Source organism: Apteryx rowi, unplaced genomic scaffold (assembly GCF_003343035.1).
Source record: "Apteryx rowi isolate R43461 unplaced genomic scaffold, aptRow1 scaffold_35, whole genome shotgun sequence".
NCBI classification, from domain to species: domain Eukaryota; kingdom Metazoa; phylum Chordata; class Aves; order Apterygiformes; family Apterygidae; genus Apteryx; species Apteryx rowi.
In genome coordinates this window covers 64,574-91,243 of record NW_020449974.1, presented here as the reverse complement: position 1 = coordinate 91,243, position 26,670 = coordinate 64,574, and the positions used below count along the sequence as shown (strand labels likewise).

At 48.2% G+C, this 26,670-nt stretch overlaps 1 protein-coding gene across 13 annotated transcripts in view; it reads left to right on the top strand.

Annotated features, from left to right (window-relative positions):
• Positions 1-26,670, top strand: part of EXOC6B (exocyst complex component 6B) — a 237,117-nt gene that overhangs the window by 179,283 nt on the left and 31,164 nt on the right. Inside the window, exon 20 of one of the 13 annotated variants that reach the window (XR_003254711.1) lies at positions 7,371-7,483. The exons of 3 other annotated variants lie outside the window; for them this stretch is intronic. Coding sequence is in view for 4 of the 10 variants with exons in the window: in XM_026072690.1 (XP_025928475.1) it covers positions 7,371-7,496 (126 nt within the window). In the remaining 6 variants the exon portion in view is untranslated. Of the gene's footprint in view, positions 1-7,370; positions 8,044-16,357; positions 16,509-22,693; positions 22,918-23,979; positions 24,006-25,337; positions 25,431-26,670 lie in introns of those variants that run through there. 9 more of the 13 variants (XM_026072692.1, XM_026072700.1, XM_026072702.1 and 6 more) reach the window with 9 other exon arrangements.

The window sequence follows — 26,670 nt, the reverse complement described above, 5'->3', positions numbered from 1 at the left end:
GTTTATTTGCATGTTAAAATCTTTTGTAGTGGCAAAATTGAGCTTTGAGGTTATGACTCTTTGATACTAGTAAAAACAATGGAGGATGAGGCAGGTTTTGTTCTAGCTCACGGCCGGTCCTGTTCTCCGTGTGCGTGCTAGTGCAGTTTCAGTTTTTGTCCTTAAATAAACCTATGCAAACCAAGGGAGTCAGGAACAGAGGACTTGGCCTCCAGAGGCAGATCTTCACACCCAGCATGAAAGAGAACAAATCAGAAATACCCTCGCTTGACTTCCAGCTTTCAGGTTGACTTCGCGTTCCTGGCTGTTATCAAAACGAACACTTAATCCTAGAAGCGTAACAAACTTCACCAAAGCATCAGCGATTTAACAAGCATTAGAAATCTGGTCTGCAATTTTTGACTAAGTGTTACAGTAAGTATCCTTATTATTGCTTCTTTTTAGTATGTGTCCCGAATACAGTGTGTAACGTCTAAGATTGTACGTTAGACTAGCTGGGTGCTGAGAGCTCTGTGTGCTAGGATACGCACAGGAGGGAAGAGAGCCATTAGGCTAATGGTCTTTAATTGCTGAAGGTTGAGTTGGTCTAACCACCAGAGCGGAGGAGTGGCAGTTCTCTGCTGTGGGTCTTGTTGAGGACCTGGCTGAAGGTGAAACCAGCCTAAGACRTAAGAGGTGTTGCTCCTGAACCTTTAAAGGGCAGGTATGAAGCCTGAACGAAGCGGGAACAGGTTTCTTGTGGAACAAGAGGGCCTCTTGAACTTTCAAGACGGCTGCGGCAAGGCGGATGGGCGCGAGGAACAGTAAAACTGGGTTTTTGTTGAAATGAAAGTGGCTCACAGAGGAGTGTGTGCTTTCCAGGGGAGCATGGGTTGGAGCTGCAGTTCATAGCGCATCCTGCTTAGCTTGCAGTAATTCGAGAGATGAGGTGAAGCCGGGTGAACACCGCTTTGCAGATTCAACCCCCTAAAARGGCCCTCTACATTAGGATCAGCCACTCAAGGCTTGCTCTTCCACCTGTGAAAAGGGGAGAGGTACCTCCAAGGGTCCTTCAGGTTGCAGCTGAGATGAGCTTTCCTCTGGAAATGGCTGTAGCGTTCCAGGTTGCTTCTTATGGTTTCACGGAGAAAATGTGCATCTAACTTGGCTCCAGTCGAGGTCAAACAATGGCAGAATCGCGAAGTCCTCTCCCCTCCTCTTTGCATTGCTAATAGCAAGATGCTAACACCTTTCGGAGGACATATCTCCAACCCTTCTGCAGCCAGGCCTGCCCTCACTGTGCCTGTGCTCCAAGCTGAAGGGACCTGAGCCAGCTCCAACCCTGGAGCCACGGGGATGTGTTTGTGCAGTGCTGGACCTGAGCGAAGGAGTCCAAGCGCTGGGCAGGCGTGTTGACTCCAGCATGGTGCCCGGTGGGCTTCCTCCGCTCCTGGTGCAGAGCTGGCTCGTGTCCTGCTGGCCCAGCCTCYCAGGTCTGCAGGAGGCCCTTGCAAYGCACGTAGAGAGGGRCAGGGTGRCCRATGCCTGTCTTGTCARAAAASYRTTTCTTTATGGCGTTTTTGAGCCTCTGTCTCTCCTGCAAAGCAGGAAGGACCAGCTGCTGAAGGGTGCGGTGGTTTCCACTGGGTGCTCTACCTTTCTGTGCTTGCCGACAGCCGCATCCCAAAAGTGGAGGAGGAGAGTCGAGCGCAAGGGAAGGATGTACCTTCAGACGGTGTTTGTTATAGCTAGCTGTAATCTGCTCATTCAGCTCCTGTTATTACGGGCTGCTTTAACGCATTCCTAGGCGCTGCGTCTGCCGCGGTTGGGCTCGTTAGGTATGCCAGGCAGGTATTTGCCTGGAGACCCACCAGCAGCTTACGGTGTTTTTTCACATTCCTCTCTTGGCTGATCCCCTGCTCCTTCTAACAAATTCAGCTATATGGCCGCGTGCTTTAAACCACCCCAAATGCGACGTTTATTCAGGTCATGGGCTCATGCATATTAATCTCTCCGGCGGCCTTCTCATTCATTCGGCTGAATTCGCCCTCTCTGTCAGCCCCCGCTGAAGGCGCTTCCCTCGGGGATGTGTTTTAGCGTAACAGCTAGCTGGCGTCAAGTCTCGCGGATCGATACCGTGCGTGCTTTCAGTGTTTAAATTACCACCATGGTCTGTTGGTCTTGGCTTAGGCGAAAGAAGCCTGGTGATGAAACGACACTTGATCCGGCGTTTGCCAGATAGTGTAAACAAGCACATTAGCTGGACCGGATAGACATGTTAATTGTGGAGCGAGGCTGTTGCTTGGATTGATCCATGAAAGTCAGCTTTCAGGGAGCTGCATCATCCTTTCGTATTGTTGCAGAGAAACCACTGAAAAAATAATCTTTCCCCTAGCTGGCAGGTCTCGCTGCAGAACGGCGGAGCACCAAATCCGTTTTTAACAGGGCGGTGTTTTTAATTGTTTCCTGATACCCACTCGAGCTGCTTGAGAAACAACACTGTCATGGGAAAAAAAGGTCCTCAGGAGATGTTTGAGTTATTTTGAATGAAGCTTGAAAACTCAGCTCCAAGACTGTGTTCACAGTTGTACGAGCTCTCGACCAGATCTGACACACGCAACTTTTTTATTCTGCAATGGTAGATGTTAGGTGGCCCAGATGTGTGGTGTGACCTGCGCTTACCGGATGATCTGCTGGAATAGCTGCGGTTGGTTCTGTGTGTCGTCACGAACCTTCATCTTGCTTGAGCAAATTCTGAGTTAATTAAGTAAGATAATTTAGCTCTGTGACTAGATTCTTGGGTGTTTTGTTTGTTTTGTTTTGTTTTTTGGGTTAATYGTTCAGCTGTGATTGTTGCCCGGCCAGTTTGGGCTGTGACTTGGTTTGATTTAGGCAAAGAGGCTACAAGCTTTTTTTTTTGGYGCATAGTTAGAGGTTTCATGTCTCTTTTGGATGAGACCTCTTGGGAGCAGCGGATTGTTTCGTTTCTGTGATTTCTGTAGTTTCACGTGCAACATCTAGCTCTGTCTCCTGCATTGGACTCTGTGAGCCCTGGTCTGAGTTGGTCCCGTGGCTGGAAATTCAGAATAGGTTTTTGCTGGTGAAAGCCCATGCCTTTCAATTTTGTTTAAACTCTGGTGTGTTTAGAACATGGACTGAAGCACTGTGATAAGCAGAGAAGCACTTTTGGGAAAATGCAAGTCCAGCTTTTGCCTTAGATGGTGTCAGCGAGGCAGAGAGAGAAGGAGCGATAGGTGAGTACCAAGCCAAGAATCGCTTGGCATCGTACCACCCTCCTGTTCGCTACCACCGCATCTGTCCAAGTGGAAGAGTAAATACTCCTCAGATCTAATCACGTTAAATGTTCCAGAATGTAATACCTTAATTTGGTTGCTGACATTACGGCTGATGTGGAAATGATGTGGTAATCAGGAATGACAGCGATGGTAGATAGGAATCCTTTGTTGCGAAGATTAAGAGAACCTGAGCAGATAGTCGTGCCGGGTGTGCCCCGTAACCAGAAATAGTCCTCCAACGCTGACTCAGAGCACAAACCCTCTAATGAAAGCCGAGTCTTGCTGTAAATGGATTGACTTGTTCTCATCTAAACCTGTTGTTGGCCTCTGGATGTTCCAGTCCAAAAAGGTCTTAGGCATCATGGTATTAGGTTGTGATTACGACTTAAAGGAAGAAAAAAAAAAACCCCAACAAATGCATCTTTTTGTGTGTGTGTGTGTGTGTGGCGACTTGGAACAGAAGTGTCTGAAGTCTGTTATTGTTCTGGCTCTCTTAATGTTTAAAATATGGAGGGGGGTGGGAAGTCTTCCTGGAATGCACACCCGATGCAGAATTACTTTTCAAAAGTGTTTGAAAACAATTGCTTCTGCAGGAGTAGGAGCTAATTTGAACAGCCAGTTCTGTCCTTGAGATTTACATTCCAGGATGCCAGAGGAAAATAGCACATTGGAATTTGCTTCGTGTTTGAGGTTAGTTTGAAAGAAGTCCGGCACTTTTATTGAGGGTGGTTTTATATAGCAGCTCTCAGTGGAAACAGTTTGTCTTTTATATTTTTAGGTTAAGGGATTTCTTTAAGGTCAAACCGAGTTCACACAGTTTTTCTCTTCTGCCTTGATGGAGGTAGGCATTATTATTTTAAATCACCTGGGTCCAAACTTGTTGTACAGCCTCTTGGGCACATTATTCTATACGGTTGTGGAATCAGGATGATAAAATAAATATGTGCGTGTCATTCCCAAATTTGCAGAAGAAGGCTGCTTTCCTCTTATCCCCTAAAATGGATGGAAGCTTAGTGCGAGCAGCATCTGGCACCTCGGATGAGGTGGGTTCCTCGCCTCRAAGAGTGCGCGCTGCTCACACACTTGCTTGCAAATTCAGTAATTTAGGGCCTTTAATGATCCCTCCGACTTCCAGTCGCTTGCAGCTTTCGCCTGCGGGGCTGCAGGAAGGATGCGACGCTAGCGGCTGGTCCTTGACGGACTTGTGCTTGTCCTCCCGTGCTTTGCRTGCACTCCGTTTCTGGTATGCGTACGGCGGTGGTTTTCCCTGCAATCTCTGAGAAGGAACGTAATGCTGGCGYCACAGGGCAGCGTGTTTTTGGAAATGCCTCCAGTGCCCCAGCACCTGCCTGCTAAGGGGGCAGATGGCCTGGCCTCCAGGAGACACGAGGTCTGATCTGAGCCCAGCTTTGCACATACACGTTCTGGGGAGAGATGCTCTTCATAAAAGGCAGGAGAACACTTCAGCGCAAGCTCCTCAAGAGTTGTGTATCTTTCCTATCAATTATCTTTTAATAAACCTTTATTTGTGACGAAAATATTCCGTTCTAGTAAAGAGATAGTACAGCACATGTGTGTATGTATGTATAAATATACATGAAGTTAAAAAGTATTCCAAGAGGAAAAGGTGATGTAATGGGCTGTGGAAATAATATATWTTTTTTATTCCTTCTCTCATCCCATCACACTTATGATATAAAGAGTGGAAAAAGGCACAAACCCATTGAAATGTAAACCACTTTAGCGAAGCCCTCCGATGGCGATGTACTGTGCTCGGGCAGAAAGCTGCATCCATTGGTGGTTTCCAGCACATTAGCAGCAACATGTGGAGCCATCTGTCATGGCTYGGAGGTGTCGAATAGATTCAGCAGTTCATTAGGCCAGACCAGAAGAAGGAGGGGAGGAAAAAAAAAGTCTAGAGATCAGCTTATAGGCAGGAAAGGGGGGGGGGGGTACTGAAGAGCTGGAAGAAGCRCAGTCCGTGCGATGCCGTGAGCTTTTTATTGCTGCGTTATACGGATGCCGTGAAATATAGCGTAACTTGGCATCGCACCCCGTCGTGGTGTCGGGGCGGTTCATTTCCTGGCGCTGCAGCGGCAGCTGGAGGTTTCCCCAGCAGGCCGGAGCMCGGCGGGCAGCAGCACGAGCGCTGCAAGGGGCGACATCCTTCCCCTCCAAAACCGCCCCGAGCCATGCCCCGGCCCGAGCTCGGAGGTATCGTCCTGGTGGAGGCATCTGACACCCGCGGCTACGGCGCTTCTGGAGGTCTCYGGCACAAGAGCTCCTTCAGGCTCTTTCTGCTAACCTTTTTCACGTGCTGGGAACAAAACGTGCTGTCCCCTGTTAGTACTTTACTTTTTCAGTGGGGAGAGAGCGGATCGCTTCAAGCGATGGAGCATCGCTGTGTGCCGTGGGCGTCCCCGAAGCTGAGGTGTCCGCTGAGGAGCGGAAGACAAGCTCAACAGATTCTACRTAGTTCAAACCCTTATTGCATCTGTTTCTGGCGATAAAACTAAGCACCTGAATCAATTAATAGGCTTTGGTTAACGGAGCCTCTGATAATCTGCAGCGTAGCTGCTGCTGCTTGGCAATGCCGCTGCRTTCCTGGTAGCAGCCCCGATATACGCTCTACCCCAAAGCCTTGGCCAGCCTCGTCTAACACGCTCTGCGGAATAAAGATCAGTCAAATACGGGGTGGAGAGGCCTTCTGATCTAAAGTGACTAAGTTCAAGTGATGGTTTAGACAATGCTGTTTTCAGAGCCGAGTTGGAGTTCTAAATTGATTTGTTCTAATGAATTTGTTCGCCAACGGGACGGCTTGAAGGGATAAACGCTTGGTTTGCTCTCTGCAATCTCCAGGGAGATACAGATTCAGATCACGGCGGTTTCCGACGTTGGATTTGGCTGCTGGCTGYGCAAAACTCTTCAGGGCGCCTCTGCTCCTTGGGAATCTGAGTTTTAACCCTCCTTCRCAGGCCATCTGGAGATGTTTGTGGAAAGCATGTTTCTGAGCATGAGCTATTAGTCATCCRTGGCCACTCGCAGAGCAGCAGGGCTTCGCGGGGGGATTCAGCATCCTTGCTTTGGCTAGCACGCGGTGTCCGCGTTGTGTCTTCCCGCCTCCTCGTTCCGTGTTGGAAGCTGGGTCAAGCGACTGCAGAAGTAGCCAGGTGGACTACGGAGGTCTGTTTTAATTTTCTCAGTGTCTGCTCCTCCGTAAACGGTTTGCAGGTGCCGGCCTCTGCTGCGACGCTTTGCTTACTGCTTAGCTGCGCTCAGGCTCCCGAGAGACCCCTTGCTTCCAGGGAAGCCTCGAGCTGGCGGGGAGACCGCTGGGATTTCCGAGGTCGGAGAGGTGCTTGCTTGACTCGGTTACTGGCTGGCGTYGTATCGATTGGCTTTATTTTTAAATGGGCACCGTATCACCCAGGGACACGACCTGCTGGTTTCCTGTACGAGCTGCGTTTCGTGTTGAGCGTGAGGGTCGTATCTCTGAACACCTTTCCGCGCCCTTGGAAACGGGGAAGCAAGTCCAGCCGTTATAAGCCGGACGGAAATAAAGTGCATCGCTTTCTCYGCCGCGACTTGCAGACTTAATCCCCGAGCAAGAGGCAGGCAAGGAGAAGGAAGGCAAYTCCTGCGCGTGGGGTTCGGTTCTTGGCACCTCGGGCTCAGGTCCCGGGCGGAGGTGGCTTGGAGCTTTCCTGCCCCTAGGGGGTGCTGGGAGCACAGGRAGAAGCGGAGCCGGGCGCCGGGCGCTGGGCGGCGAGGCTGGCGCGTCCCAGTTGGCRTCCTGGCGGCAGGGTTCGAGTTCCAGTTGCAGTTAATGCAGAAGGCAAGTTTTGAATTAAGGCGCTTGGGTTGCTGATTTCCCATTAAAGGTCGCTTTGAAGGATGCGTGCAAAGTATTTGCACAACCGGCGCAGAAATGTTTAGATATAGTGCCAAGGTTGGAAAGTTCCCTTTTTTTTTTTTTTTTTTTTTTTTATTTTATATTGTATCTGTTTGCAGAGTTTACATAATTTGGTGTGTTTTCCCCTCGAGTAAGCACTTCAATATTCTTTTAATTTAATCAAAATTTAAAATCTTCTCCAGCAGTGGAACATGCATTCGAAACCCCCCAGCAGGGGCATCACAGATGTGGCGGCGGCGGCGAGAGCATCGCATTCCCCTTTAGCTGTGCTCTGCGGACCAGACCCGAATGCAAGGTTAGGACTGTAGCGTTTTCCCGCTTTCAGTGTCCCGAGGACACCTGGTTCTGGTGACTGGGACCAAGACTGACAGCRGACTCTTAGTTGCGCCTTTCCTTAAAGACGGAGAGCTTGGATAGAYGAGAAAGTTGGGTGTTTTTCAAACGAAGCAAGCGAGAAGTCTGCCGAGGTCTCGAGCAGAACCTGGCCCTTCTGTAGTAACTAAACTCTTCGTGACTTCTCCCGGCTGCGTTTGGCTACGTTTAGTGGGAAAATCGCCTTGCCTTTTCGGAGCGCCGCTATATTGTTCTCCCCGTTTTTGCCAGCCTCTCTGGCACTTCTCTGCGTGCCTGCGTATGTGCGTGGTTGCTGCTGCTTGGCCTTTTTATCATTTTATCTCCTTTCCTTGCTCTCTCCTTCTCCCAGCAGTCATGTTCTCTCCCCATTTGTAATCCTTGGTATTTCTTAATAAAGAGTAAGGAGACAGATTCAGACATTCACTGAGCTGTCCTAAGGCAGGATATCTAAAATAACTCTTATTTCTTTCCAAAAAAATAAAAATAAATAAAAATYCCAGAATTTACCATGTATCACGGAATAGTGCTGGCTGCAGGGAACCCCCTGGTGTCTCCACTCCAAGCTCCTGCTCGGAGCAGGGCTAATTTCAAAGTTGGATCAGGGTGTTCGGGGCCTTATCCAGTTAATGGAGACTCCCCAACCTCTTGGGACCCCTTTTCCAGTGTTTTTCCCCCGCTCGCACTGTGATTTTTTTTTTCTTTTTCCTTATATGTAGTTGTGGTTTCTGTTGTTGCAACTTGTGCCTCGTTGCCTCGTGTCCTTTTGCTGGTCACCTCGGAGAAGGCTCTGGTTCTTTTTGCTCTGTAGCTCCCTTTCGGGTACCAGAAATATTAACCTTATAACCCTTAGCTTGTAGTTTGGGAACAGTGATGAGACTTATTTCTGAAAATATAAATGATTTTTTTTTTTTTTAAGAAAATTAAACTAGTGGAAAACTGAAGGGATTAGAAAATTAGTTTTTTGGGGAAAAAAACCACCACAGTTCTCACAGGAGAACAGGGTCCATCTGTCTTCTGTTTTGGGGGGTTATTTTGGGAGATTTGTTTTGGCTTTGATTAAAAAGGCTTGGCAAAGCGTTGCAGCCACTGCTGCCTGTCCAACCATTTATCTTTTGGGCTGAGTATTGCTGTGTTTCGGGATGGACCTCCGCGCGCCGGCCTGTTTTGCGGGTTCAAAAACCTGAAAAATTGCCAGCGCTTACGATAACGAGGTCTCCAGAGCGGTGGCCTCTTGATGCTCTGCGGCACCTCGTSCTCCGAGCTTCTCCCGGTCCTTCTCAAAGGGCCGCCCGACCTCCCGGCAGCCCCGCTACGRAGGCGAATGGCGGCGTTCCCGTTTGGCGGAGCCGGGATCTGAATCACGGAGCAGGAAAGTCCCGCTCTCCGAGTCACTGGGATTATTCGCATGAGCAGAGGACTGGCCCGCAGGCTTTGCCAAAGCCACTAATAGGAACCAGGTTTCCCAGCTCTTGGTTTTGGGGCAGAGTCAACGTGGCCTGGCCAAGGGGACTGAGGAGGGCGGTGAATCAGGAGGACTAGAGCCTTCTCCAGGACCCGGCCGTTACTGCCGTGTGGTCTTGACCCACATCGCCGTGCCTCAGTTTCCTGCTCTCCTCTGTGCAAGGCTTTGAAATATTTGGATTTTGAGAAAAAGCCAAGGGGTAACGGAAAAAAAATGAGTTTGCTTGCTTGCTGGCGAGGAAGCTGCCTTCCGTACAAGCTCTTACAGGATCTGAAGCAACTCTTTAAAAATGCCCTTTGTGATTAAGGATGGAAGAGGGTCGTCTCGGCTGCATCTGGTCAACAGCTAAGAGTCATTCTTGCACCAGAAGTGTGATAGGTGGCTTCCAAAGAGTAGAAAAGACATGCTGGTGGCTCCCGTCAGCTTAGTTGAAATGGAAAACACGCAGATGATGGCCGGAGGCTGGAAATAACAATAAGCCAGAGCGATCGAGCACTGAAATTCAGCACAGATCTCGTTAATTCCATCACTTTTATTTGGATTTTTGTTCCTATATTTTCCACTGTCTGTTTGGAGCGGTGTTTTGTGCAAGTTATTGAAAATGTTTGTGGCTAGCACTGTAACTAATGAGTCGGCTGCATCCAGCATTACATAAACTTGTCAAAACACTAAAGTAAAACCGACTCCTGCTCCCTCGTCTCAAAATTCTTGAAGGCTCCATGTGCAGATGTTACAAACTGTAGCAGCTAATAACGTACAAATGCGATTTAGTTTTTAAAGTAGATTATGCTAAGAAGAATTTTTTTGTAAATGATAGGGCTGCAACTGGATCTTTTGATGAAATCAGCTCTTTTGGGGCGCAGCGTTTGGATACGGCAACCTGGCTCCAGCACAGGAGCTCAAATCTGTCTTCCATCAATGAGGCTGGAAATCACCAGCTGGGTAATGGCCTGCTTTTAGTAACTGGAGTCCGGTTGCTTGAGGGTGTTTGTCCGTGCCGTAAAAGCAGCCGCTGCAGGCTCCTTGCAAAGGCCATCTCCTTGGGAATGTCATGGAGAGGCCAACTGCATCACTCTGCAGAAACGGGTCCTCTTGGCCGGCTTTGCATATCGGACAGGTACGGCTGTTTCGGCTYCAAACGTCCTCTCTCTGTGACCAAACGGAGGAATCTYGGTTTCSTGTGCCGTTCATCTGTCACCTTGCRGGATTGCTGAGCCTAAACGCCGCTCCAAGCAGCCCGGCCGGGATGTGCGGCATCCGGAAAGGCCRGTAGCGGGAGGTCGGTGAGGCTCCCGGCGTCCTGCCCCGCGCGGCTCCCGCAAAAAAACGAAAACAGCCCATTTCCAAACTCGCTGCCGGCCGCCCTTTGCCTTTCGAATGAAGCAAGCAAGCTCGCAGGAGGGGTTTTTGTTTTTAAAAGGAAAGGGCAGCGTAACCGGGCTCCGTTCCAACTAGACGAGCAACCTTGGAAAGGACGTGTTGAAAACGAATGAAAAACGGTGATGGGCTTGTGCAGTTGCTTCGGAGATGAAGTATCCCGCCCCGYGTCCTCTTGCTTTTCCTCCTGTTTTTGCTCTCCTACGGTTCTAGTAACCGAGAGCATTACTGCGCCGGGAAGATGTGTGTAACGCGCACATTCGTTCTCACGGGGGTTAGAGCCCTTAACAACCCGTTTTGGTCAGTTTTATAGTTGTTCTAGCCACATAGTAAAATTTTGCCGAGACYGGACTAGCTTATGTTTTCCCCTTGCCTTTTGGCCTGCGAAGGTGTGAACGGCGTCTCTGCGCGGTGCAGCTCGACGGCGAAGCCGAGAGCGGTTTACTTTCGGTAGAAATGCTACCGAAGCTTAAAACACGCTGCCGTGGCGTCCTAACGAAGCCTGTCCACGTGTTAAAACCCAGCACGTTTATTCTGCTCTCTAAAGTTRCGGCTTCTACCTTAAAACAAATAAATACAGGCACGCCTTTGTCTTTTTTTACGCTTTTTGACGCCCGTATTTTCCCCTGCCTTCGGTGCCCGGGGAGTTAGGACCTCGACCRTCGATGTGTTTGCGGAGGCATGGATGCTCACGGGAGCTGCAGGCACTGCGTCGTGCGCTTCTCGTTTCAGCCTAGCGGCGATTACATGGGAAAAAGAAGCAGAGCAAAAGCCGAGAGTCTCTTGCCCCGTTTGTTACTGGCAGTGGGGAAAAGCTCTTGGTCTTTCCCACCGAGCTCGGTGATGCTCTGCCAGCACATCTTAGTGCGGCTCCTTCTCTAGGAGGGTTAAATGCGTACACCTTTGCTTAAGCCGGGCGGTTGTACGATAGGACAACGTTCCCGTGGGATCGGAGCAGTGTATCGTCAATTTTGTTTCGGCGAAGGCGGTTTTGCTTGACACCTAATCAAATGATATTTACTCGCGGCCGCCAGGACGCCCAACTGTCATCTCATAGTTGTGTGATTTTTCACGAGAGCGGTGCCAGTAGAGTTGAGGAGACTGTGGTTTGGTTATAGCTCTAGGCTAAGCTAAGCCAGATGTTATGGCCTTTATTTGAAGTCGTTGGTTCTTCACCAGTTGGTCCGCGTGCATTCCTTTCATTTCTGGAGCGCGTTATTTTTTCTGAGAATATCGCCTTCTGCAGGGAATCCTGGTCATTGTTAATAAATTACTTCTGGGCATTTCAGAAAAAAAAATTAAGTAAAGATGTAATTTACAGAAAACAAACAACGTGCTGGCTTAATTCCCGCAGTGGGTAAGGAGCCAGGAGACCTGCGACAACCCCAAAACAGACAGTATATCCAAAGAGCAAGAGAAACTTTGGAGGAACCTTCCTCAACCTTATTTTCAAGTGCACCACTGAGTTTGTTCTGGGGGGAGTTGGAAGAAGGAAGGAGGGGAATTTCCATAGATAGTTTGGGGAGTTGGGAGGCRATAGATTTTGCTTTGCTAGTTGATCTTGATGATATTGGGCAACTTGTGTCCTTGTTTTCTCCACCRCTGTCTAACGAGTGTATTCTAACTAATGAGGGGCTTGAGGCTTTCTTCAAGTTCACGAGCTGGTTTCTGGTTCTTAGAAAAAAGGCAATAGAGAACTCCACAGCTACGTACGGTGATGATAAAATACGCTAAGGAAGCCAGTCTTTGCCAACCAGCAGATTTTAATTTTATGGTAAATATRAAAAGGTCAAGACATTTTTTTTTCTATCGTGTGCAAGGAACTGCTAGCTTCAGCATTGCTTCAAACCTGCAATAATTGAACGGAGAATCTCATTTGAAGTTTTTATTTGAAAATTTGAAATTGAATAAAGAATCTCACCATTTCCTTTTGTAGGAACTAAGCTTCTGACCTTGAAAATCCAAAGTGTGAGAACTGTGTTCATCAGTTCTCACCACCCCCYTTTTTTTTTAGGTTATGTTGCAGTTTGGATCGTCTCTGAAAATAAAAGCTGTTGCCTGAGATGCTGCCATCTTGGCCCTTGRATTTTGTTAGAAACATAACGAGTTAAAAATTGCTGTGTTTTCATATGCCTTCGGTTTGTTAGCGCTGCAGCTCCCAAAAGTTCCTTTCAGTTGTTTAACAATCTCCATGACATTTTGATGAGTGACAATACAATTAAGTTGGTGGAACTGCACCTATAAAGAATTTGGCTGCAAAAGTTACCTGCGTTTCCCACAGATGAAACCTTACCTCATTTAACTAGCATTTGGTTGCCTGGTTAAGGTTAAGCCAAAAATAGAGTTGTGCAACAGTTCTGGTTTTAGCAAAACTGGTCAATGAAGTAAAACAYGGATGAAATCAAACTTGGAACTGGAGGCAGCCAGTCACGTCCTCCRTGCAGTCCAGAGGAGGACCAGGACAGCCCAGTTTTGCATTAAGTTTTCGGAATAACCAGCACCCTACAATGTCAGTCCCATGATCTTTAATCAAAACCAACATTGCATATGCTGATGGTAAAACAGTTGCATCAGTTCCTGCATTTAAGGGTGCCCAAATATATTTGCGAATGTAAAATGAATGTATTCTCAGCATTTTAAAACATTTTTCACGTGTAGTACAGTGGATTTGTTRCAGCTGATCAAAGCTGAARCTACTTGATTTGTTGTAGGCTGGATTTTTGGTGGAAGTGCTCCATTGAACTCAGCAGGTTCAAAGAGTCGGAATTTACTCCAGTGCAGTAAAGCCCATGGACCACTGAGGAGCTGKGTTTTAGCATYCARAAGATATATGAGCCTTGTCCTCTGRTGAGATGAGGGTTACTCACAGTAATAAACTTTGCCTGATCGGGTACTGAATTTGCTAAGTAATTAGAAGTATTTCTATCCCAGCTTTCATTCAGAAGTGTCTCAGACCGTTAAAAGCACAAATTAAACCTCCAGACAGCCCTAGGAGGGAGGGGTGGTATTGCACTAGTTTTACAGTCTAGAAACTCAAGTGGAGATGCTGTGATTTGTCCAGAGCAGGTCAGGGCAGAGCGAGCAAGAGAGCTCTTCACCRTTAATTCCCACTGCCCGGCTGCCAACGTGAGCTAGCCTGCAGAAACAGCTCCAGCTGTGAGTACAAGTGGCCTTCGCATGCTAGATGTTAATGTGCAAAACCAAAGGTTTCTCTTAACCTGAAACGATGGCTAAGCCCCTTCCGCAGGGCTGCGTCGCAGGGTTTGTTGGAAGCGTCCGCGTGCGCGTGCGGCGTTTGCCCCGCTTGGATGTTCGACATGGATTTAGGTCCTGGAGTTGAGGACCATGGTGTGAGGCCATGCTTTGTTGGCAGCCCGGAGCTGTAACCTGATTAATCTGAACAGGTAAAAAGTAACACAATCCATCAGCAGCACAACTGGCAGCGCAGCCTGTTGAGCAGTGAATTTTTCATCAGGGGGCCATTAGAGAGGAGGTGTATGTTACTGAAGATGGTAGAAAGAAGAGAAACTTAGCCAGGCTTTCATCCGGAGGGATATTGCCTAACCAGCGAGGAATCCTTTCATCAATGAATTATGAGAAGAACGGGAGAGTTTCGAAAGATCGGCCTGTTAACGTGCTCTCATCCGGCAAATTTAAGGAACGTTATATTTTGGCCTGGGATGTCTCGCAGGAATTCGGCACCGCTTGGGAGCAGCGATAGCGTGTGGCGTTGCTGCCTGGGGAACTTCAGACCCGAGCCCCGTTGCGCATGTTGGACCGCAGAGCGTGTGCACCCTCTTCGCAGGGAGATGGGAAGGACACCATACATCTATCAGCAAAGAGAAAGAAGGCAAATGTGGTGTGACTGCTAAGCCCATGTATTGAATAACAGGAGAAAAAACAAGCAGGCATCCTTTGTTCCTTCACCTGGCTGCCTTCCACCCCGCTCGGCAGATCCTCCCTTGGAAGGGCGACCGCGTCAGCCCAGACATCTGGTCTGCTTTCTCACAGCTTCTGGTTGGCGCCGTCGTGGATCCCCATCTCCTCACATGTGCTGCGGCTGTCAAGTTCCCGTCCCGCCGTTCCAAGGAACAGACAAATTCTTATCCATCTGGAGTGACCAAAACACATTTCGAGAGGCAGAGTTTTAAAGGCTCATTTCAGCACGATTCTAAATGCTCATGTCTTCAATTTATCGTAACCTCTGTTTGACTCGTGCTCAGAAAATAACAAAAGTTCCTTTAGCGTCTTTGTCAGAAGACTTCAGGGTGCTCCGCAGACACTTGCTATTTATGTTGTGCAAGAGCCACCGCTGCCTTGAGAGACTGTCTCCTTCGCACCGTCGGCAAACCGAGGGGAAGGGAGGTTGTCGTTTGCTTTAGCGGAGCTAAGTGGCTCCTTGAGAAGTTGTGCCTAAGCATCCTCATTCCTTGCTCTAGCAATGGGACCGTGCTTCCTTGGTTATGTAAGCTGGCATGAGAACAAGAAATAAGTTATAACAGAAAGCAAAAGAATTCGGAGCCTGGATGGAAGACCCGCCGCGTTTACGGGGTGGAAACTTACCCAGAAATGCAGCTTTCCAAAGGCCTCTTACTGTCCGAGTTTCCTTGCTGGCTTTTTACTGATTCAGAGCGAGAAGTTCTGCACCAGCTTTCCAGAACAAGGCAGTCGAGTGCTTCTGTCTGCGCACGCACCATGTGCCACCCGCCGAGTCCCAAACACGGCAGCTGACGTTTCAGCTCTCCTCTAGGTGCTCGCTTGCTTCTCAGCGCTCGTTAGCACCCCGTGAACCTGCGGTGCGATGGGAGAGGGGCGGCATGACGGTTCTCCTGGCAGTCTGTCACCGTTTCGTTCTCCGTTTTGTCTTTTTGCCAGTCCTGGTTTCCAGATGCAAGGGGGATGCCTGGGGATCCAGACAGTTGGGCAAACTGTTTTAGTCACCCGAATGTCAACGAGAGGGTTGTTTTTGCGGGGCAATGAATGTGAGCAAACTAGAATTGGAATTTACACTGTGTTCGCTACCGTCCTGTATTAACTTCCTCCTATTTGCTCTATATGAAGACCTGCTCTATATGAAGTTAGACTCTTTAAGTCTAACTTCAAGCATCTCATGGTCTCTAGAAGGCAATTCAGAGCAACTACATGGGAACTTTGTCTCCCATCTTCTTAGGGCGCTCTAACGTTCATCTAGATGGGATGATGACATGAGAGTTTGACCCCCGTAGACCACACTGAATACCTCTCAGCGTACTTCCAGAGCTTAGTCTACAGCTATGCATCATGTAGCCACTCGGAGCCCACCAAAGTGTCCACAGGGAGAGGTGTTGCACAGTAGTTACTGGAGAAAAGCCACAGTAAAGCAAACTTCCCTTGGCCCGCGTATTTGAAAGTCACAAATAGCAAGTTTCTATAAGGCAAGGCAGCTTCCCTGGCAGAGAGACTATTTCGGATCTTTTCATGCGGGATCTATGTTCAGTTTGTATGTTGGCAAAGAATTGATGGCTTGGAAACTTGCTGATAAATTATGTTTTCCAAAGTAATTAGCCCTTTGGGCGCAGAGAGTTTATGGACTAGCACCTCTAGGAATTGGTGGTGTCAACCTGTGGTGGCCTGCAAGTTCGGCATCTTTCAGGACAGGAGGCAGGAGACGTTTGCAGTCTTTAGTGTTTTAACTGGCAGTTTTTTGTCTTATTTTGACYCTTGTCACTGAAAACCTGTCTACCACAGTAATTGATGCTACAGGAATTAGTGATTAATATCCCAGGGTTCGTTCTTTCACAATAAGATGAATGTTTCTACCATATGTTAGCTGCTGTTGCTGATCTTTCGGTGAAATAAGGCTGCGCTCCTTCAGTGAGGGTTCGTCTTTCAGAAGAATCCCAGATCTGTTTACACCCCCAAATCGGACTTAGCTTAGGTGGCAAAAGCAACATATAAATTAACGCTCTGCCACTTCATCTTTGTCATGTGTTGCAGCAGGAGATGGCTAAAAAGGAGTCAAACAGCATAAGAATCGCCATCCCCTCTGGCTGATGGGACAGAGAGGCTTTGCCCTTGCACCKCTTACTGACGGTGACTTTCTGGTAATTGCTAATATCATATGAAACAGTTATGATGCTTTAAAAACTGTTTCAAGTGAGAATGTCATAGCTCCTGTTGTATAGTGGTGTTTATATATATATTAAAAAAAAAAAAAAGGAAGGTCTGGATGGACAGTCCATTGCATACGATATTTTCATATTAAAAATGGTCTCTGAATGGTGTGGCTGTCCAGTTTCTTAGGAAACACAGGTAAACAGGACCATTTTTGTGGTTCATGGCTCAGCCACCGACTTGCTCTGTTGCCTTGGGAATGTCCTTGAAACTTCCTTAGTTTACCCGCCTTGAAGGGTGATGAGAAACCTTCATAGAGCGTGACAAAGTCATCCTAAAAATCACAGTAGGCCAGATGCACAGCAACGAGTTTTATTCTGATCGCATTAGCGGCATAAAACTACTACTGCTTTATTTCCTCTTGGCAGGAATCTTCTGCTCCAGGGAAAGAGCTGATTTCTTGGGATAGATTTTTTAGAGCTGAATCTATGTGGGAAAAGTTGTGAGGGTCCTTTTTAGCGTAATCTATTCACAAAACTTTAGCCAGTGAGTTTTAACAGCARCCTAAGGATGTGAAGTCAATGGCAATACTTAAAGGCATGTTTTCAGCATTATCCTTTCGGAGCAAGAGTTTAACAGGATCAGAAAACTAATGGACACGTTCAGGCRAAGGAAACGAGGAAGCCAAAGATCTCTTATCAAAACAAATCCTGCCTCGAAGGTACTTCCAACTGTTAGGACCGGTGCCAAGTTCGTCTTCGGAGCTCCCGCTGCCAAAATTCCAGCGAGGGCCCATCAGGGACTTATCTGATGCGAGAGGAAACCGAGCAGCCTCCGGTTCTCCCCAGCGCTGATCTTGGTCGGGTGCCTTCAAGGGAGGTCTGGGCATGCACCTGCCTGGAGAAGGGGAGAAATCCTGGCGTTATCAAGGAGTGGAAAGCGGGCGCCAAAACGCCGTGGCCGAGACGAAGCGAGAATCACCGCCTCTTGCAGAAGAGCTGCGCTTCGGGTTGCGCCGTCAGCCGACGTTCGACGAATTTGGTGCGGCTTGCAAGCCGCCGAAGGAGGAGCAGGAGCGGTGCACGCGGAGAAACACCCTGTCGCTGCTCCGAGGTTGCCCTGACGTTGTTACCCTCAACTGCAAAGCTATACGCTTACAAGCGTCGCGCTAGAAACGCCTTTCCAGGTACGTGGGCTGAAAGCAGAAGTGACACTGGTGGCAATGCCGTAGCGCCGGGCGGTCCTGGTGTTGTTACTTCRACGTAGCGGGCTCCACGGCGCAGTGTTGGAAACCTGCTTTCAGTAGTGAAAACGTCGTTAAAATTGCTTAAATCAAACAGAAAGAGAATTTGATATCCAGAGCTAGCGCAGGGCGATTTGCAAGTTAAGTAGTGGGCTCTGAACGTTGTGTTTCTGTGTGGTCGCACCAGGACCTCTGTTAATGCGTCCCAAAAATGTGCAAAGTTAAGGGAGAAGTAGGGAGGCATCATTTTTGGCAGCACAATTATGTCCTTGGTTCGCTGGCAGTTTTAAGAGCAAGCACAGCATTAAACACATAGAAACGAGGTTGGAAAATAATTCTCCAAGTTGTGGTGGGACCCCAAAAAACACGCTCCCACCTCAAAACCCACAAGCAGCTCTGGGCAACAAGCAAACAAAAAGTTTGGGAGATTCGTTTCAATTGATTTTATCTCTTGAAATGACCCAGGTGAAAATGAACCTTGGGTTATAGCTCACATGTGCAGGCGRCTTTATCRGCGCACAGCGAACCGTAGGCTGGAAGTGACAGCGAGCATCTCGAAGCAGGAATTTCTTAGCTCAGCTTTGGCAACAAAGAAAACGTTCGTTGATGCTGAGATGATAAAAGCGCGAGAGCTTAACCAGAAAAGAGAAACAAGGGGGTGGCAGGCGTTGCGGAGAAGTGAGCAAACGAGACCGACCCGAAACGGAGGGGGCAGAGGGTTGAAAAAGAGGTAACGGGGTGGCGGAGGAGAGGCAGCAAGGCTTTGCAGTAGGGAAGGGTGAGAAAACTGTGCAGCAGGAAAGAAAATAGCACTAGCGTGTCATACGCCACGCGTCTGAAATGTTTGCAGTAGAAAATGGTTCGACGAAGCGGTGACAAACCGCCCGCGGGGCATTTGCTGCTCTCGGTGGCAGTGGGCAGGCCTTTGAAGCAGGCGGTAAAAATCCAGGGCTTTTTCATGCTGGCCACTACCAGTGGTCCCAGGAGATGTCTGGTGCRTTTTTGCACCTTTAAACAAACCGTGTATTCCAGTATTAAAAAATAAAAAATAAAAAGCAACACACACACACACAAAATACGCCTTGTGCTCAGATTGTGACTGATTAAAAATACAGGTATTACTCACCTCCCCAGATACTCACCAGATTTTATCAAGACTTTCCATACGCTAAAGGGCATTGCACGGGTTCCAGCTACCATCCTGAGAACTGCGGTTGAAGAGACTCACAAGCTTCGCGCTGTTTAATTTTGGTGAACTCTGTTTTTCTTGTTTTGAGGTGTCGGCTCCTAGGTGCGTGCCTCGGCCATCAACTCGCTTGCCGGTACTTTGCCGATTGGAATCCACCCGCAAAAAAATAATATCGGGAGAGGCAGAGAAATAACTACTAAAAGCTGCATAAGAAAATGGGTAGCGCTTGCCCGTGGCTGCTCTGAACTGGTGTCAGATCAGGTTCCTGGCTACCTCAAGACAACCTAGAGGTTTTTGACAGCTTAAAAACACCCAGTGAGCTTTATCAGCCGATGATCTTTAGATGAAGTCTAGGCTCTGTAGTGGTCCGATGCCAGCAACCAGGATAATTAGTGTTTCGACCGTTGCCAGCACTGAGGTTTTATTACTTTATGTTGTAAATGGTGACAAGACCCTTCTGTCCACTTGCCRTGCTGAGGTGGGGAAAAACAACCCTGGCTGTTTTGAGCTGCGTTTAACTGGTGAGCTTAACYCAGGTGCAGAGTAGGGAATATTAGCTAAACCCTCAAACTGGTCTACAGCAAAATTGGGGAGATTTGATAGGTATTGATTGTATTATTGGCTAGAYGGGACACTTAGACAGGGCACTTCTCGTACACGCGTTTTGTGACCTTCTGTCACCACAGTTGGTGGCTCCATCTGTGATGGAGAGCAAAAAGGGGAGCGGGAARGACTCCTCCAGCGGGCAGCAGGTCCATCTCTAGCATAGGGAATAAGTTGCCCTCTGGAGCTGCCCCTCTCTTCTTTGAGGGGGAARGAACTATGATTTGGGGTTGGCAGAAGATATGCAGCTGTGGTGGAGTGAAGAGTTTCRCCCCTACTGTGTCGCATAGACACCCTCCAGGATTTGCACTCTGAGTGTCCACTGTGGTATTGAGAAGACAGAGAAAATAGTGTTTTAAACCAGGGGAAGAAGTAGATACATTCAGGAATACTCTTGCACATATATCTAATGCAGTTCCTTCTCGTTCCCATCTGTGGAACGGAGACCTATGGATGAAAAGCACAATATAAGGGATGTCCAATACCATCAGTGCTTCTGGTCTGGTTCATGAAGCTTTTGGTTGAGCATTCGTGAAGCTTTTGGGTGAGCGTTCATGAAGCTTTTGGTTGAGCGTCCGTGAAGCTTTTGGTTGAGCACATAGTGCCCGTCTAGAAGGCATGATCTAATGCGAGTTACTGAACTCAGTGCATGGAGCTGTGTTGCGCAGGAGCTCAAATAAAATAAATTGAGGCTGCTCCATATTTACCTACTTCCATTCAACAAGAGCACGTGAGCCAGCCATGCGCTCCCTGCTGCTTTCCTGGCTGTGAACTGCAGCAGAAAATTGCAACTGGGAGAAACGTGAGAAATAATCATTGCTCTCCTGGAAAAGCTAGAGATGCATTACTGTCCACTGAAGTGTGAGCAGAGCTTTACTGTGGCAGGGGCCTGGACTAGCGTCTGCCATTAAACAGTGCATCTGACCTTCAAGTTAGTGAATGTTAGATAGCTACTTATTAAAAAAAAATTCCAATTAATTTTTCAATAATACAGGATATTTTTTTCTGTAGAGTGGCAGGCAGACCTTTAGGTGTGCTGCTGCCTTCTTYGACAGGTTTCCGTAGTCCAAACCTTTTGCAGCAGGAACTTGCTAACGTGCCCAGAAAATTATCATCTTCTTTCTCTCAAATGACTGCTAGCAGCTATTGTCTTAAGTGAATAAATTGAAGACGATAAAGCACTCGCTGCAGTAAAATCCTGCTTTAAAARTATTTCCTAGCACTTGGAAATTGTAAATGAGGCACTTCTGCATTAGTAATTCAACATGCAATGGCCAATGATTTGGAAATAACTGTCGGTGAAGAGTCCCTTGTTTGTTTTGCTGAAAGGGCTCGGTCTGAACAGAGACGGTTTCCATCTGAAACCGAGGCACCGCGGAGTTTCCTAAGAGAGGTGATACAGATCACTGGCACAAAGTATGCTGAGGCTCTCTGGTTCGAGCTGCAGGTTTTSATTTTTGTTTGCTGCTTTGCTCTTTATCTGACTGCATTTTGCAGGCTCGCGAGTTTGTGAGCAAAGAGCAGAACTAGTTGAACGTGTTCACGGTGTGTTTTCTTTAATAGAGTCTACAAAACCTTCCAAATTTTCCCCTTCATCTTTTCCGGAGATGGAAGCTGTGTTTCTATGGCTGTCGTTCCCGACTGGATGTATTTGCAAAAGTTAAAAAGGGGAAAAAAAAAATAAAATCAATTCAKAGCAGTGCCTCTTCATGCCGAGAGTGGTTCCATTAATATCATATGGGAGAGTCAGTCCAAACACTGAAAGTGGATATAGYTTGAGTCTGAAGGAAGGTTTTGTGCATGAAACGGAGAAATGCTTCCCGGTCTGACACCAGTGATTGATTGCAGTTCTGCTGAAGATTAGCCAGGCGCTTTAAGCACCGCAATTATTCATGTTTTCATAGTTAGATGCTAAATTTAAACTAGGSCTGACAATGTACGTACACGGCGTTGCTCTGCCGCAAAGACCCCGCTTGTGAGCGGGGACGGAAAGCACGGCTTTTATGATCTCGTTTTCCAGATACGTTTTGTGCCTTGTGTGTTCGCTTCGAGCTTAGCATAATCCCAGGAGCAGACGAGGGCGACCGGAGCCGCGCGGCCCCGGCACCGTGGCCTCTGCAAGGATGGGAGGTGAGGGCCGTCGAGGAACTCCGGGAGCGTTCAGTCCCGACGGCTTGGTATTTGTAAGGTTTTGAACCCAACRGGGTGGGAAGAGAGGTTGTAGAATAAAGYGTCTCYTCTTCCTCCTCCTTTTTCTGCTGTCAGTAGTAGTACAGAAGYCGGCCGTGTGGTTTCTGGTGATTTCTATAGATTGAGCTATTTCTGTAGATAAATCTATAGATTTTGACGGATAGTAGTGAAAYGTTCTTGGATTCCTCTTTGCAAAACAAGCTGAGCTGGGTTTTTCCCTGGGCGGTTGGGTTCTTGAACGGGATGTCCCCAGCAGCAGGTTGGAGAATTAGATCCTCTCCCCACATCTGCGACGTTCCCGTAGTGAACGACAGCCAAACCCGGGCCTCAGCCTCCACGTTGAAGAAAGAAAAGGTGTTTCAAGCATAAAAACTGCCACGTTTTGCAGTGCTTTTGAATCTCTGGATGAACCATACTGTCTTAATGCCAAACGATGGCCGTGGTAAGTTTTTTTTCTCGGTGCGTAGAACGTAGCAGGGCTGAATTTCCCGCCGGGATAAGCGAATGAACCCAAGGGCGCAGAGTTTAGGTTGTACGTAGTCAGCAAGAGCTTATCCCAGAGATTTTGTAGCCTTAAAGCAGTGGGTTTCAGTCTCGGGACAACTTCTAGGAGGTCCACAAAAGGTAACTAAGAAAGGCAAGGCTATTGTCAGAGAGCTTAAATTAATTATTCAGGYGTCTACTTCTCTCTCAGTTGGGTTTTTAGAGCTCAACAGGTCAAAAAGTGGTTGAAACCCACTGGCTTAAAGAGGGAGGACACGAGGCACTGGGAGACCTGGTGGAAAGCCTAACCTTATGATGTGTTTTGTTTTATAAAGAATGGATGACAGCGTGTTTACTACTGTGGGATATCGGTTTTGAGCTTCGGAGGAGCATTTATCACGTGCTCCTGGTTTAGATTTGTAGCTTCTTCTAGTGGAACTCAGAGTCAACATTTAAACTCCTACTGTTTCCACTAAAGTGAGTTATTTACCGTTTTCCCATTACATTCTAGTGCCTCGATAATTCAGAAGACAAATGAAGCCTGCAAAATTTTGGATTTTGATGCTGGCAATGTATGCATCTAACACGAGGAGYAGTGGATGACCAGCATGACTTGGAGAGAAAGAATTGGGACGTACACTGAAAGGGTTATTTTGGTGTGCTCGCGGTCTACGATGTCAGTGAAATTCCTTGATGGAGTTGATTGTGTAATTGAGTGCAGGTGATTCTTTCTTTTTTTTTTTTAATATATGGATATAGATTGAATGTTTTTATTCCATTTTTGGATGATTTATAACTTTGGAGTGCTACAGCCGCTTAGACTATATAAAAGTTTTGGCTTCACGTGGGCTCACTTCCCATATGTTACAGTATTAATAATGCTTTGCATTACTAAGTGTAATTCATTTTTCCCCCTCCAAAAATGGTGTTGTCCAGACAGCAAGCCACGCAAAACGGTTGTCAGGTGTCTGAGTCTTGTGCTATCGTTGCTGGTTTACCGAGGGGTGAAGTTATGCCCAGAAGTAGGAGTCTTCCTGGAATTGCCTCATGGTATTACATCTCTCTTCCCTGGAAAAAGGAAAAAAAAAGCAGCTCCATGTGGCAGTGCCCTACAGTAGCCACAGGCTTGAGCTCGCGATGAACATTAAAACGGTCATTTTGCCATTCGCTATTGCCTGTCAGAAGAAATCTCTTAAAGGAAGTAAACAGATATCGTGGAGCCGGTCGTGTCCGATTGTCGAAGGACGTCGGGCGGGAATGGGAGCAGGTTGGCAGTGTGCGGACGCGAGGAAGCGAGTGCGTTTATGTTGGCCGTTTGCTCCTGTTCTTGAACGGGGCTTTGAGCCGACCTTGATGCAAGGCATTGTGCAACTGCAGATTAATAATTTCCTGCTTAAATAGGGTCTTGTGGCTCACGGCTCCAGGTGACAGGATCGGGACCGCCCGTCTGTTTGCAGAGGATAACGTTCTGCTTTGCCGTGCTTTTGAAAACCAATTCAGCCTCCCCTTCCGGGCATCAGGAAAGCCCAAATCTTCCCTATGAGGCGTGAACATGGACAGTGAGAGGCGGTAAGCTTAACTCCACGCCTGCCACTGCTGTGACCTCCCTTGAGAAAGCTCTAATCCCAGCGTAGAGCTGCGGTCCGGATTACAAAGAACGTGAACAAGGAGCGCAACCTTGCATTTTATACGGGCCGGTAACCGGCCAGGATAAGCTTTACCTCTTTTGGCCAGTATTAAACCCAAGTCAGCACCCCAGTACCCAATTCCTATGTTCTTCCCCATAACTCTTTGCAGCGTCCCAGTGCAAATCGTGAAAGCGGACCCCTGAGGAGAGCAGGAGGAAGGTGGTGTCTCCTATCGCGTTACGTGCTGCGTACGAGAGGAGTTAACCCGGTCGCAAGCGGGCGGCCGGGAAGGTTGGTTTGCTCTATAAATGCACAGATGCGATTTAGGATGCTCTACCCCCCCCCCCACTGCAGTGATTTCAAAACGCAGCCTGGGTTTGGGGAGTTGGTTTCGTTCTTGCAATTCAAGCGCCATGTAAATATCCGGCAGATGAGGTGCTCCAGGCTGAATTACGCCYGGGGAAATCGGTGCAGGTAGACTACGAACCGCCACGCCGAGCAAGGCGGCGGGTTTATACCGCTGCTTTGCTAAAGCTCCTGCGTGCCGCGAAGGGCGCGTGGTGTTGAAGGTGAGGGTTTAGTCCTGGGCAACSCGCCTGAGAAGCGCGAATCGGCACCGCGAACTCTACTTGGCCTTGCAGCTTTGTTGACACAAATTTGCTCCACAAAAAGGAACTTAAAAAAAAAAAAAAGAAAGAAAAGAAAAGAAGCAGGTGAGGTCATTTGGAGTTGAAACGAGCAGGGTTTTGTGTGTTTGAGGATGGAGTTATAATTAACCTGCCGCTGGCCGGGGGTGTCGGGCTGCGCTTGCTCTTAGCGAGTGTCGCCAGTGTTACCGCCGCTGACTGCGCCGCGTCCCTCCCGGGGCCCCTCTGGCGTTCGCCCGGCAGCACCGGTGCCTGCACCGGGCTCCCTTGGGACACGGCATCCTTTGGCTCGCGTCCAAAACCTACTGAGCGTGGCGTTAAATAATATTATTGCCCTTTACGGCGCGCTCGAGGACAGGTGATTTGCAAGAGACTAATGGAGCTAATTGAAATATATTTTTTAATTATCTGGTTGTTTTTTTTCTCGTTGCAATTCAGCTTTCTTTTTTCTCGTTGCAATTTAGCTTTCTTTTTTCTCGTTGCAATTTGGCTTTCTTTTTTCTCCTTGCAATTCGGCTTTTTTTTTTTTCTCTCTCCTTGCAATTCGGCCTCGGGACGACGGTGGGGCAGCGCCGCACCCTGCCCCGCACCCAACCCCTCTTCCTGCTCCCCTCCCCGAACCCTGCGGCGATAAAAACCTCCCTGTGCACGATTATCGCCCTTGAGGTTCAGCTATAAAACCCGGCGGCCGGGGATCAAACGCCCACGCGCTTGGCTGGCGCCCGCGGCAGCGAGCCGCAAAGCCCGAATTCGCCGTTTCGGGGTGGCGCTTTGTCACCTCGGCGCGAGAGGGCTGCTGGGGTGGGGGGACGCCTCCTCCTGCCCCCAGCGCCGTCTGCTGCATCGTGCCACTTTTTTAAGATTTTTCTATGCGTTTAAGGTACTGGAGGAATTGCCGGCTCTCTTGCCACGCCGCGGAAAACAGGTCCCGTAGGGAGATCTCCGAGGTCCTCTCCGAGCCGTCACCCTTCTTCTGAACCCCAGAAAGAGAAATAACTTGTGCATAAACAAATTCCCTGCATACGAATTCCCCTCGGAGAGCGGCCTGCCTATTTCATAATTAATGCCGCTATTGTTCTCCTCTTTTTGTATATTTAGATGGTCGTTTTGTTTCAAGTTGATTACTCGCTGCTCCTTTGAGCGTCTCTCAGGGGAGGGAAATGGATGATGTTTCAACAGCAGATCTGCCRCAATATGTCCTAAACAAACAGAATTGCTAAAAACATCATAAAAGCTCCTTTGTCCTGTTGGATAGCAAAGGAGGAGGGGGGAAAAATCTCCCAGAAGCGAGTTTGTCGGTGCAATTTATCCATTAGATCTCCTATTGCTGTGATTGTACCGGAAAGTGTCCTAAATTAAACACTTCCACCCTTCACTGGTCACCAAAAATGTCACCCCAGCTTTAAAGGCTTAGCAGATTGTATCTTCTAAGTATTCCCAGCAGCTGACAAACCTGGGCTGTGTAAGGTCTCCACGTTCAGCCTTGTTAACACGCCATTCGAGAGCTCATGTCAAACATCGGAATAATAGGTTGCACATGCTATTGATTAAATGACAGTTTTCCCTGCTAACAAAATTGATCTTAGCTTTGGATTTTGCGGCCCCCCCCTCCTCAGCTGTGGGTTTGTTCAGTTATCTCATTTTAACGATCAAGTTTCCATTTCTTCTGCGAAAGTAATTTGTATTTCACGGCTTTTGGAGGGGGAGAGGAAGGGGGAAATAAGTGAATACCCGGTGAGGCATTGGGAACCTGTCGGCCACGGGCGAAAGGCTGAGCTACCTTCGGTCATCCTGGATCTGCCCGTGATATGAGGCGGTCAGAAAACTGATTCTGATTTTTTTGGAGGGTGGGGAGCCCGTGGGGTACCAGCTCTGTGGTTTAACCCCCAAACGATCTGGCCTCCGCAGAGACTCCTTCCTTTTCACAGTGGTGTGAAGAAGCCCTTGTTGGCTGGTCACTTGGGTTCATCTGCGTGAACTTCAGTCGAGTCGGGTTTGCCGTGTCCTGCGGGCTCCCTGGTATCGCTGCGATATCCCTTCGGTGTGGGTTGGTGATGTAGGTTACACTTTAATTTCTTATTGACCTCCTCGCCGGGTGAACGTGGAAATGTGTCATGAAGCTCTGTTGCGTGAAGGCATTGACCTGGGTTCAGCGCTTCCTTTGGATCGCGAGGCAAATGCTGCGGGTTGTCAGCTCAAATACATTTGATTGC